Source organism: Mytilus galloprovincialis, chromosome 14, assembly GCF_965363235.1.
Source record: "Mytilus galloprovincialis chromosome 14, xbMytGall1.hap1.1, whole genome shotgun sequence".
In the NCBI taxonomy this organism is placed as follows: domain Eukaryota; kingdom Metazoa; phylum Mollusca; class Bivalvia; order Mytilida; family Mytilidae; genus Mytilus; species Mytilus galloprovincialis.
In genome coordinates this window covers 45355065-45369768 of record NC_134851.1, presented here as the reverse complement: position 1 = coordinate 45369768, position 14704 = coordinate 45355065, and the positions used below count along the sequence as shown (strand labels likewise).

The following is a 14704-nucleotide window of genomic DNA, read 5'->3' as shown; positions in this document are numbered from 1 at the left end:
TTAATAATTAAGGACTTGGACATTTTAACCTAAGACTATCAATGACATGGACATGATTCCATAGGAAAATTAGTCTGGAGACATGAATTTTATCAATAATATAACTATGCAACTCTTAAACATTACTAAAACTTAACATTTAAATTTCCATGATTTAAATGTAATTGAATTTATTATAGGATTTTATAGGACATGATTACCTAGGAAAATTAGTCTGGGGACATATATTACTAACATCGGACTAAATATACTAGTAAATTCTGTAACCATGGACTTTTTATACAGTAATATTTGTCCGCCCAGACATATTTTACCAGGACAAATTTATCACTTAAACATACATAAGATTGACAAATAAAATTCTTGGAAATATTGAAACGGTTGGTCTATAAACAACAATGATCAGTAGTTTCTATTGCTATTGGTTTAAACCAGTTGTGCAAGTCACGGAAAACTTCATTTTGTATTACATATTAATGTCTAATTGAACAGGCTTTATAACAAAACATAGACTTCGTCTAATCAACAAAACACATGAATTCTTAATTAAATTTCCGCGTGAAGAAATAGGTCTAGATAATTACATTGAATTGAGGGACACAATGTTGTTAAAAATATCTGAAATTTTCATCTCGCTCTTGATTATTAACACTAATGAGGGAGTTCTACAAAGCATAACTGGCAGTTCGTTCACTAAAAACAAATATAGTGACTCGCATGTTATCTTGGCCTTTAACAATGTTGGTCCATTGATGTGTGTTAGTGACTGTATGCTGTACAAGAAATGCAACGCAGTGAATTTCAACAGACAAAAATTAGAATGCGAATTGCTTGCCGTTTCCTATCCGGGTGACAATATTATCGATAGGAACGGTTCTTCTTATACAGAGATAGGTGGTTGGAAGATGGTAAGTTTTTTTTTCATTTATGATTCTTTTTTTATTTAAATATTCTTTGCTTCTCTTTTTTTTATAGGATATGAAGGCAGTTTACTAATCAAATTAAATTCTTGATGTGGTGATATTCTTAAATCGGTCGTGGAACGTTCGCTAGCACTAGTACTGTAGGCTTAATAGTTGTTTTTTTTTAATAATGAATAATATTCTGTGATTGTTTCTTATATTGTTGTTTTGTTTTTGTTTTAATATCTTATCCTTTTTAATCATCATTTTTTATTTTTGTAAAGTTAACAAGTTTTACGCACTATTCTATTTAGCCAAATTGTTGGCTATTTTTTTTTTTTATTATTATTAAATCAGAAATAGGAATCTCCCACAAATGACTTTTGTTAACTCTGACGCCTTATACATGTAGCTGATTTTGATGAAACAAAATCCAGTTTATTGGTTGAAAGAAAAAAATCTCTGTTCGTTATTCAAAACCTTTCAGCTGTTCACAAGATATTTATAATCTTTTACATATATTCGGCGATTTTCGCGTACTTGGTGAGTCTTTTTTAGGCGAAATGCACGTTGAGCGTACACATTTTTTATTTCGGTATCTATGATAAAATCATGCTTATTTTTTTATTTTTAATTCTGCCTTACATTTGAAAATAAGGAAATATGGAAAGATTGCCAAATGCAACAACTTTCCTACATGAAAAAAAACCCGTTATTTTGGGTTGCATTACATTACAAATACGTGTAAGGCAAAAATTGTTGCGTTACACATTACACATTACATGAAATTACTTGAAAATATGTAATTGCATTACCCATACCTGATCTGGGATCCTGAAACAATATTTTAAACACCGTATGTGTAATTTCGGTTCAAATAAATTGGAATTGAAGCTTGCGAAATCGAAAATATTTAATCAGAATTCCAGGTTAGACAAAATGTAAATAAAATGAAAGAAGGGAAAAAGGGAGGGTGTTGTCCACCAATTCTTTATTCTTCTATTTTTCACTTTTCATTAAAAGTTATGCCTGTTATTCTCCATTTTTGTCGAGCCTTCGACTTTAGTCGAAAAAGCGAGACTAAGCGATCCTACATTACGTCGTCGTCGTCGGCGGCGGCGTTCACAAATATTCACTCTGTGGTTAAAGTTTTTAAAATTTTAATAACTTTCTTAAATTATACTGAATTTCTATTAAACTTGGACAGAAGCTTGTTTATGATCATAAGAAAGTATCCAGAAATAAATTTTGTAAAAATAAAATTCCATTTTTTCCGTATTTTACTTATAAATGGACTTAGTTTTTCTGCGAGGAAACATTACATTCACTCTGTGGTTAAAGTTTTTAAAATTTTAATAACTTTCATAAACTATCCTTGATTTGTACCAAACTTGGACAGAAGCTTGTTTATGATCATAAGATAGTATCAAGAAGAAAATTTTGTAAAAATAAATTTCCACTTGTCCGTATTTTACTTATAAATTGACTTAGTTTTTTTGCCAGAAACAAAACATTCACTCTGTGGTTAAAGTTTTTAAAATTTTTATAATGTTCCTAAACTATCCTGGATTTCTAACAAACTTAGACAAAAGCTTGTTTCTGATCATAAGATATTATTCAGAAGTAAATTTTGTAAAAAAAAAATCACTTTTTCCGTATTTTACTTATAAATGGACTTAGTTTTTCTTCCAGTTAACATTACATACAGTCTGCAGTTAAAGTTTATAAAACATTTATTAGATTCATAAACTATCCTGGATTTTTTTACCAAACTTGGAAGTTTCTTTCAATCAAAAGACAGTATCGAGAGGGAAATTTTTATTGATGTTTTTCCTCATTTTTGTTGAGTCTGCGATTAACAGCAAAAGTAGGCGAGACACTGGGTTCCGTGGAACCCTTACGAATTTTTTATATTTTAGGCCTATTTTTCTTTAGATTATACTTCTTTTAGGTGTTTTTTTTTCTGCACATTATGTAAACCCCATCCACATCCCTTTTATATATAACATATAGTGTATATCTTATCCGGTATTTAAAGTGGTACCCAACACCTTCCCTAAAATTAATTTGGCTCGTTTAATTGACATACAATTTTGACAAAGTATTTTCTTTGACCCTTTGACAAAAATATAAAAATTTCAAAGAATTTGAACCAACCATTTTATCAGAAAAATTACACTGGTTATATATCAGTTTGACAAACACTAATTTTAATCATTGATAAGCTTCATATTCACTTAACAACGCAACGTGATTAAAACGTTTAGCTGATTTTACAGAGTTATCTCCCTGTAGTGTTGGGTACTGCCTTTCTATGCAGGATATCAAATTTTAAATTGTATTAAGGTCTATGACAATTTTGAAATATTTATGGGGCGGTTACCGTGGCATTACCGATAATATATTTTGATGGATCGATTTATGTTTTAATTAATATAAAAATAAAGAGATTGGTAAACCTGTTTCCTTCACCAATAAAATAAATATATTAGACTAAATCATTCTGAAAGATTATACTTTTCGTTACCATTCCAAATACCCAAATAAAAACAATGGCCCTTTTCATCTCTTTTCCGTGCGAGTGTGTAACGTTTTAACTGCTCCAAAAACATACTGTTTCATCTCCGGAACAAATACTCACTAAAAGCTTTATTTTGTACGCTATACACACCTTTCGTCTTCATAAGATTAACGAGGTACAAAATAATTGGAACCTTAGTGTTTCGAAAAAGAAAAAAAATACTCATATCAACACTACAGTGCTGATTAGTACTGATTACAATGAAGTAGACAAAAGAGGGACGGAAGATACCAAAGGGACAGTCAAACTCATAAATCTAAAACAAACTGACAACTCCATGGCTAAAAATGAAAAAGACAAACAGAAAAACAATAGTACACATGACACAACATAGAAAACTAAAGAATAAACAACACGAACCCCTCCAAAAACTAGGGGTGATCTCAGGTGCTCCGGAAGGGTAAGCAGATCCTGCTCCACATGTGGCACCCGTCGTGTTGCTTATGTGATTACAAATCCGGTAAATAGTCTAATTCGGTAGGTCACATTCATGAAAGGGAAGGGGATTGTAGTTACGACGTAAGGAACATATCCGATATCATTTGTGAAATGGTTATTCCATAACGGTCAACCAACTTTCTAGTTCGATGCATTTCCTTCAAAAACTTTGGTTTAAGTGAACATCATTTGTGCCTTTAGAACTACATGTACCTCTCTTGAATGAAATAATATGATTTTACCTGGAATTTGATATAGATATCTTAATGCAGCATTCGTCACAAGTCGACCGAGCAGCGGATTCACCCGATGATTGCCGATTGATAATGCAGAAATACTTTGTATATTTATAGGATAGAGATATATGCACTCCAAACCCATGTAAAGTTGGACAAAAATGCACCCGGGCCAGGGACAATCATCCTATCTGCCTAAAATTTGGTAAGTTACATATTCATTCGATTAGAGAATGACATGGAAGTTAAGAGACTGTCATTTTGAGTGTAGCGTTACGAATTATTGAACGTAACGGATATGATCTCTGCGCCGGAGGTGGTATAATTGAGACAATTTTGCACCCGCGACCAAATGATGTAGAAAATAACGATTATTTAGGCAATCACAGGGCCTTCAAAAATGAGCAAAATCCCAACCGCAATGTAAAGATTCAAAGGCGCCAAAATGACAAATGTATAACAGTTCTTTAAACGAAAAAAAAACCGGCGTAACCAAGATTTTTCTTACCCATCATATTGCAGTCGTGTATTATTGCTTAACGGATTCCGAGGTTTGATAATGACTTTAACAACATTTGGGTACAAAACGGTCATCTCTCTTCTTTAGATTTTGATAACCCATTATTCTCTATTCATTTTTTTGTGGACTATGTTTCTCTATTTTTTTTTGTTTGCCCTCTTATTCTTCACTTTTTGATCATTATTCTTTATTCTGTAAAACCCATCCAAACCCTCGTATACTTTGAAAGCGCTGTCAAATAATGAAGCTGAACAGTATTCAAACAAAAACCTCCAAAACGTTATGCCAAATTTGAGTATAGAAAGTTATGCCTGATGATAGATTTGATTGTTGGTGCTTAAACGCCACTTTTAAGCACCGCTTTTGGGCTATTATGTGGATGCTAGTTTTTATAGGTAATTTTGTTTCAGAGGCAAGAGCCCAGGGGCGGATCCAGCCATTTCAAAAAAGGGGTTCCCAACCCAGAGTAAAAAGGGGGGGTTCCAACTATATGCTCCCATTCAAATGCATAGATTGTCCAAAAAAAGGGGGGTTCCAAGCCCCGGAACCCCCCCCCCCCTTCCCCTTGCCCCTTGGATCCGCCAATGGAGCCTGTGTAATGACGTCGTTTTGGTGATGCATTTATCTTATTTTAGGAGAAATTTAATCTGCAATCTTTAAATGTAATGTGTAGAAGAGCCGAATATGTTTCTTCTATTTTAGATGCACCTTGCGACGTTAACCCTTGTGTTAATGGTGTGTGTAGAAACAAAGTCAACGACTACAGATGTATTTGTCCGGATGGTTACTTTGGTGATCATTGTGAACGTGAGTAGCTCTATTTAAAGAAAAACACACAAAAAATCTAAAAAATTTGAAGCTTTTGAAATATCTGATTGAAGAAGTTGAACCATTACATAGTGTTGTATATACACCAAAGAAACAATTGTAGATCAGCATAGGTTGCAATTGACGTAAATAGAGTTTGAGTAAAAATGTGTAATTAGGGTCAACAGGGAAATATTCCTTCATTTAGCAACCACATTCAACTTTTTATGTTCACTATTAGAGTTTTGAAATGAAAGATATTTTGAACAACCTTATCAGTTAAAGTGGGATTGACTCATAACTGAACAACACGAAGGACAAAAAACACAAAAAAAAACATCAAGAGTTACTGCAGTTAATGAAGGTCTTGATGGGGTTTACAGATTAGAGAACAAAGGTCTTAATAAAGGGCAGAATAATGGGCAGAATTAAGAGCAGAATAATGGACAGAGTAATGGGCAGAATAATGGAAAGAATAAAGGGTAGAATAAGGGGCAGAATAAAGCGCAGAGTAATGGTGATATGTGGATTTTACCGTCCAGCTATCCTGTCTGGATCTTGCGGACTAGTTTCTACCTATTGTTTGGTTCTATTTCTGATGACCGTTTAGCTTTCACTTTGCATCTAGGAGTATAGTATGGTGTGCCTGGTCGTTCCAAGATCGTTAGTGCTATTGCTACTGCCCCTGGAGATGGCATTACTAGTGGCGATGTGTGTGGCGGTGGCATTACTAGTGGCGATGTGTGTGGCGGTGGCATTACTAGTGGCGATGTGTGTGGCGGTATCCGGAGTATATCGGGTTCATCTAGGTCAAATCCCTCGTCATAGTCAATCCGGCATCGATTGCCTCTGTCGCATGTTAGTTGGAGATAATATTGGCGATGGCATGCTTTCCTGGGGTTAAACGGACTGATGACGATATCTGATTTGATGACGATCCCCGCAGGTTCCCCTTGGTATTTTGTAGGTATTATCTCCCTGCTGCCCTCTAATGATGTTATAGCTTTTGTCTGTTGTTTCTGGTCTACCCTGGTGGTTGGTGGAATGACCTCAGCTGATGTTGCAGCAAAGCTTTTGACTTACATCAACTGGACGTAAAGCTTGGCGTCCCTTAATTCTCCTGGTGGATGATGGTTTTTTTTTCTGGGTCGGCTTGGATTTACTAGAGAATGCCTCTGGTTCCTTAGCCTTGTTCGATGTCAACTGTACGGTCACCTGGTCAGTACTTGCCGAAAACTTTCAAGCAGGTTCTTCACTAGACAAATTCATGGCTGCTAATACAGCGTTCAATTCATCAGATTTCCATAATGATTTGTCCAAGAAGTTAGTCGTGTTTTGAGCTGTGATCCATACGAGTACATAAAAACAGAGTAATTGGAAAAATAATGGGCAAAAAGTGTTGTGAATAACAGTTATAAAAAAATAGGGCAAAAAAATAAAGAATAGAGACTAATGGATAAATTGTATAAAGAATCGATTGATTGATTGTGGGTTGCTTAACGTCCAGTGGCAAATTATTCATGCATATTCAGGACGAGAACAAGTTCACAATAAATACAATAGGAAGATCTTGTCATAATTTGGGATGATGGTCGGGGAAATTTAGACTGCCACTGTTAAATGAGGGTATATTGAATAAAGACAGAAATGTTGCCTTGCAACAGGTCACATACGGGCCCTCAAAGAGTTGTTTCAAGGGTTCTTAACGTGCAAAGAGCGTGGCAAACTCTTTGCACGAGACATCGGATTTAACATCCCCATTCTGACCGGAGGTGACTTCGAACTTAATACATCCCGCACAGCCAAACGGATGCCCCACTTCGGCAAGCACTTTACTGCCGGTCGGGAGAAGACCAAGTGACCATATTTCTATACCCCAGTCACCCTTGGGTAGAGAAATAGAGAAAATGGCTTGCACAATTATAGAATCAAGAAATGAAGTTTCTACGATGAGACACTTGTTACATGTTATCATTCGTCTCAACTCGGCCGATTCCGTACCCTCAGAGTAGCGGATTTTACCGAGGATTGCCGAATGACTTGTTAATGCGAACTAGTTTCAAAGCATTTACAAATAATTAATCACGACTTATGGCTGCCTATAGATGTTCTTTTAAACTGTAATCACTGAGACCCCTTGAGATTTCAACCCCCTTTTCCTGCTTTATATTGATCATTTTGTCTGAGATAACTTGAAGAGAACGGCTAAACATGACATTAATGTTATCTGATGTCTTGTTCGACATTAAATTTATTTAAGTAATGCACATTTATACTCCGAGAGGTTGAAGGCAAATGAACAATAGAGATATACCCACAATGCAAAAAATGTAACATAATAAAACATCATACACCGTTGGTAAAAAAGGTAATAATACTTATGCAGGTGTGGTGTCAATTCTCCTCAGTGCAACCCCGGTCCTCCCTTTTTTATATAAAAAAAATAATTCCTATGCATCAAGAGTTAAAAAAAAAAAAACAACGTATCATTTATTCTTTGCTCTATTTTTACCATTATGGAAGTTATGCCCTTTCCCCCTGTAACACTGGATACACCGCTTAGAAACACACTATCAAATTTTTCATAACTTTATAAAACTACAATAACATAAACATTCCATTCTTTTAATCACTGTATCTGTATATCTGTAATTGTCAGTTCAGTAGTAGTCATTGATGTTGCGTCTGTACTTATTAGTTCAGTAGTAGACATCCATGTTGCATCTGTAATTGTCTGTTCAGAAGTAGATATTGATGTTGCATCTGTAATCGTCAGTTCAGTAGTAGACACTGATGTTGTATCTGTTATTGTCAGTTCAGTAGTAGACACTGATGTTGCATCTGTAATTGTCAGTTTAGTAGTAGACATTGATGTTGCGTCTGTAATTGTCAGTTCAGTAGTAGCTATTGATGTTGCATCTGTAATTGTCAGTTCAGTAGTAGACTTTGATGTTACGTCTGTAATTGTTAGTTCAGTAGTAGATATTGATGTTGCATCTGTAATTGTCAGTTCAGTAGTAGACATTGATGTTGCGTCTGTAATTGTCAGTTCAGTAGTAGATATTGATGTTGCATCTGTAATTGTCAGTTCAGTAGTAGACTTTGATGTTACGTCTGTAATTGTTAGTTCAGTAGTAGTCATTGATGTTGCGTCTGTAATTGTCAGATCAGTAGTAGACATTGATGTTGCATCTGTAATTGTCAGTTCAGTAGTAGACATTGATGTTGCGTCTGTAATTGTCAGTTCAGTAGTAGATATTGATGTTGTATCTGTAATTGTCTGTTCAGTAGTAGACACTGATGTTACATCTGTAATTGTCAGTTTAGTAGTAGACATTGATGTTGCGTCTGTAATTGTTAGTTCAGTAGTAGACATTGGTGTTACATCTGTAATTGTCAGTTTAGTAGTAGACATTGGTGTTGCATCTGTAATTGTCTGTTCAGTAGTAGACATTGATGTTGCGTCTGTAATTGTCTGTTCAGTAGTAGACACTGATGTTACATCTGTAATTGTCAGTTTAGTAGTAGACATTGATGTTGCGTCTGTAATTGTTAGTTCAGTAGTAGACATTGGTGTTACATCTGTAATTGTCAGTTTAGTAGTAGACATTGGTGTTGCATCTGTAATTGTCTGTTCAGTAGTAGACATTGATGTTGCGTCTGTAATTGTCTGTTCAGTAGTAGACACTGATGTTACATCTGTAATTGTCAGTTCAGTAGTAGACATTGGTGTTGCAAGAAAAGAACGATTTTTTTTCTGTCCTGTTATAATTTATTCACGAAGAGATGGATGATGTGTTGATTGAAAATTAAACACCTTTTTAAAGTACCATGTGATTGTTTTCAGCTGACATTATGGTATCAATATAAAACACGTGATTGTTTTCAGCTGACATTATGGTATCAATATGAAACATCCATGTAATGTTCTTATTATTTTTAGGTGATCCGTGTTATGGAGTTTCCTCGTGTAATAATGGCCATTGTGTTGTGCAGGGATCCTCATATTACTGTCATTGTCATTCTTGCTGGGGTAACCATAACTATCTATCGTTATGCACCTGTAAGTATTTTATGAAACGCTTGACTATAGTAGAGGCGCTATCATGTTTTCTCGTCTGTGTGTTTGTCCGTATAATCCGCCTGTTATATTCAAAATTTGGTTGAGGTAAATGGGGGTCTAAATTAAAAAAAAATTAAGGTGGATCGTCGGTATATATACTAGTCAACAAAAGAAACGATAAAAGTCTTTAATTTCGAATTCAAGATGAAGTTTTCATTATATATGACAAATATTAAAGGTGGTAATACCGAATGATCACGGAACTATTAATCCGTTTACCAAAAAAATAATTATTTGCTTCCATGACGTCATTGGGTGAAACTTTTTTGGAACAAAATTTACAAAAAACGACAATTTTATAAACAGAAGTCCCAACTCATGATGCCAACCTCTCTTTTGAAGGGAAAGACAAGCTTGCCATCAATTTGTTTTTAAGAATCATACAGTTTCTTCGTGTATTTGTAAAGCGAAATTCGGACCCATAAGAAATCGGTAAAATGTTTACATTATCATTTCATTTACCATATACACTATATATATATATAATATATGTAAAGTGAAATTCAAATACACTGCACCAAATTTAAAACTTATATGACAGTTTCCAAATTTACAGTGTGGTGTTTTCATATCTATAGCATTGATTTGAGGCGTAAACACATTTGTTTTAATATTTTTTGGGGAATTTAAAAAAAATAAATAAAAAAAAAATATTTCAACCCATAATATACAACATGAACATAACTTGAATAGCATATAGCATATTTTTAAACAAATTTTAGGTTTTTTTAAGTACTTTTAAATTAACAACACATTCTATTATAAAAGTTACTTTATCTGAGTTATCTCCCCTTATATGGCAAAGTTGAAGAAATGAACCAAACCAAAAATATTCTGTTTTTTCTGTAAAATACAGCCGTAAAATATAATAAAACATATAATTTTTCAAATTAACATGAACAGTCTTACACATAAATAAATGCTACTCTCGAAATTTTCACTTGACCTTGATATCATTTCATGGATTAGTGAACACGGATAGTTTTTAGGGCCAAGTCCATATCTCAGATACTATAAGCAATATGTTGACTATATTTGGTGTACGGAATGATTGTAAGGTGTACATGTCCAACTGGCAGGTGTCATCTCACTTTGACCTCATTTTCACTTTTCAGTTAAAGTTAAGTTTTTGTGTTTTTGTCTGTTTTTCTAATATTGTATGCAATATAGGTCAGCTATTCGATTTATAGTGAATGTATTGCTATGTATATGTTAGTCTGGTAGATTTAATTTACCTTGCCTTCATTTTCATGGTTCATTGCTCAATATTAAGTATTGTGTTTTGGTCTCAAACTTTTAGCAATAAGTCAACTATATTTGGTGTATGGAATAATTGTAAGGATTATATGTCTGTCTGGCAGGTATCATTTGACCTTGACCTCATTTTCATGGAAAAAGTGGATTGAAGCATTGTGCATTTATAATAAATAGGATGTTATATTCCGGATATTAAATATAAGTTGTGATGCCACCTTGATGTCATGAACATTTTTAATTAATTTGACGTTTTAAACCTCAAATATCAATAACACTTAGTGGTCTAAAAAGTCGAGTCGTTTTTAACATTTTCATCACAATATGTGAAAAAAAAAAAATTTTAGAAGAAAAAAATATATTGTATCACTGGTCTGTTAACACTGAGGTTGTGAGTTCTGCACTTGCAATTTGCAGGTGCGCTCGACTCAATTCCTATCTGACTAGAAATGTCAGTTTTCCTAACGAATGTCGTTGGTTCTCTCCAGACTGATTTTTTCTCTCCAGATTGGTATTGTTCGTAACATTTTTAGTCCATCTCAAGCATATGATAAAAAGTGTACGTGCCCAGAAGTTTACAACTTTTGTTAGAGGGAAAGATTTTTTTCCCGGACTTTTTCGGAACATCTCTGCAAGTACGTATGAAAATAATAAAGTGACTTTGGTGGATAGTTGTCTCATTGGCAATTATACCAAATCTCCTTAATAATATATACATGATCTCGAATGGCTAAAGATGAGGTTTGTTGGCAGATAAAACTGGTTTTACCCCATAATATTTATTACCATGAATATCAAATCGTCATAGGCTTACACATTTGAGGCAGGCGTTTTATTTGTATAATATAATAATTTAAAGATTTTGTCCCAACTAATTCACTCATAATTTTAACTTATTTTATATTTGCGAATTTACATTGCATTATGTTTAATAAGAATCCGGTTTTAGGGTTATTGAAGATGAGGGAGCCCTACAGTTTCCACTATGTCCGTCCGTCCGTTTGTTTCTCCGTTAAAAATAAAACTCCTAAAGTATAAGAATGAAGCCCATACAATTTTTGTTTGCAGTTGTTGTGCATAATATGTAGATATGCATATTATATTTTGGTGAAATTCGACTCAATAATTTAGGGAAAATCCTTAGTTTTTGTTCAAATAATCACAAATTTTGACAAATGTCTTCTCGTTTAGGATTTTTACAAAAACTAATATATAGGTGTTATTAAAGTGTTGAAAAATAAGAATTAAAAAATTAGTAAACTTTTATTTAAAAAAAATCACAAATTTTGAGAAGCTTCTCCTTGTGGTAGGTTGTCATAAAAAAAAAATGATATTTGATACCACTACCCCGAGACTAAGGTGGTTCAAAAAATTTCAGTGATTGTCGTTTGTTGCTGTATATTATATTTGAGTAAAATTAAGAATGGAAATGGGGAATGTGTCAAAGAGACAACAACCCGACCAAATAAAAAACAACAGCAGAGGGTCACCAACAGGTCTTCAATGTAGCGAGAAATTCCCGCACCCGGAGGCGTCCTTCAGCTGGCCCCTAAACAAATATATACTAGTCCAGTGATAATGAACGCCATACTAATTTCCAAATTGTACACAAGAAACTAAAATTAAAATAATACAAGACTAACAAAGGCCAGAGGCTCCTGACTTGGGACAGGCGCAAAAATACGTCGGGATTAAACATGTTTGTGAGATCTCAACCCTCCCCCTATACCTCTAACCAATGTAGAAAAGTAAACGCATAACAATACGCACATTAAAATTCAGTTCAAGAGAAGTCCGAGTCTGATGTCAGAAGATGTAACCAAAGAAAATAAACAAAATGACAATAATACATAAATAACAACAGACTTCTAGCAGTTAACTGACATGCCAGCTCCAGACTTCAATATACACAATGGAGTGTCGATTAATAATTTTAAAATAAATAAGGCTGTTATGTTTCTCGTTTGAATTGCTTATTGCTGAAGGCCGTACGGTGACATATAGTTGTTAAGTTGTATGTCATTTTGCCTCTGTTGGAGTGTTGTTTCATCGGCAATTATGCCACATCTTCTTCTTAATATAAGTAAATTGTATACATTATTCTTGTCAATCATTATATTTTACAGATTGGATATGTTAATAGGACATTGACACACCACACATTTTAGATCAAAGGACTAATCTGAATTTGTTTTGGATTATTGTAACGTTTCTGATTTGGACATTGTTATTACTTTAGACGTCCCTAACGACTCACTGAGAATGCGCAACCTAATTTACGAGGATAGAACATCATTTTTAAATTGGTCCATGCCAGATAAAGCAGACGTAAAAAATTAAAATAAATAACTGATGGTGTTTTTGAAATTTTTATCATTTATATTTACTTTATTACATTGTTATTAAAATGTCATACAGGTAGCTACATGTATGTATATTGTAATTCTTTTTATACTTCAACTAAATATTCACAGATGTATTTTGTCAATGTCAATTTCATCATGGATAACTTTCATAAAGGCATGATGATAAGTCTGAAATTAAATTTACAATTCAAATTCATGTAGCTATCAATGAATTTATTTAAGTTGCAGTATACAAATAGTAGTGGGTCAATGTCAGAAAAAAAAACTTTCGACACAAAACTGGTTATATTTTTCTGACATTGACCTCACATTGCATATGTAATAATAACAACATAATCATACCCGCAGTTTCGCTATTCTACCTAAGGTCCATATATTATAGAAATATCATGACGTTACATTCAGTTTACGAAAAGAAACCTGAGAAAGGCAAAATAAAAAAAAAACATTATGTTTAGATTGTTCCTACCAACCTTATTTTAGGTCTCGAAATTTTCTTTTAACATTTCTTATTTGCTTTTTTGAAGTGAATAGTGATCATATATCAGGTCTGATCTCCATACTCAAACACTCAAGATAAAAAGAAATAACACAATGGAAAATACACCATATCTGCAAACCACCTTAGGGTTTCGTTGGTCGATCACTCTATATTATAAGTAGTCTTACTACTGTATCACTAACATTACATCCCAGCTCCTTTGTTCTAACAGGGGTGATCTGAGCCGAATCACCCCTGCCAGATCACCCTAGTTTTAGTTTCTTTGTTATGCATGCTCTCCTTTGTTCTGTAACATTTTGGAGGGAATGTCAAATCCACTATAAAACTTATAATTAATTTTACGGAAAAGACTATCTATCAAAATTTACGTAGAAAAAATCCAGTAGATATGCTGGGATTCGAACTCAATACCTTTAGCATATCAAGCCACGACACATACCACTACACAAGGACGACTTGATACGAAATAATAGTAATTTGACATACTTAAAGGAAGCAAGATATTTTTATTAGTGGGGCGAGTTGTCAAACCTTTATTCAGTGGGGTTTTAACCTTTTATGTTAATTTGTGAGTTTTCAGACTGATTGTTCGATTTGATTTTACACTTTTTCAAAGTGGGGCAAGTCGGTTAACAAAATTGGGACAATATTTTTATAAAGTGGCGATATAGCGTGGGCCGATTGGCAAGTGGGGCGAGTTGACATTGTTTGATATCTACTCATCGTGTTTGGGGGTCAAAAAGGGTAAACATCATATAGTAATATATAAAGTATATTGTTATGGTTGTGTGGCGTTCTAAACTAGATTTTATGAATTGTAAATGGTTATGGGATAACTATTAAGGTACTTGTTTCTATCCATGGGACGGTCGACTATCTATGGAAAAGTTCCGTTGGTATCACTAGCCTGTCAATACTGAGGGTCAAACGTTGCGCGTGACAGGTGAGCTCGACTCAAATCTTAATTAACTAGGA

The 14704-nt window shown here is 33.9% G+C and overlaps 1 protein-coding gene across 1 annotated transcript; it reads left to right on the top strand.

The window, feature by feature from the left end:
• The first annotated feature begins 446 nt into the window (after window positions 1–446).
• LOC143059449 (fibropellin-3-like) lies at window positions 447–13211 on the top strand. Its single transcript, XM_076232950.1, has 5 exons — window positions 447–908; window positions 4275–4362; window positions 5380–5484; window positions 9428–9547; window positions 12988–13211. The coding sequence occupies exons 1-5, from the start codon at window positions 603–605 to the stop codon at window positions 12999–13001; spliced, it is 633 nt and encodes a 210-aa protein (XP_076089065.1). The 5' UTR covers window positions 447–602; the 3' UTR covers window positions 13002–13211.
• Window positions 13212–14704: the final 1493 nt, after the last annotated feature.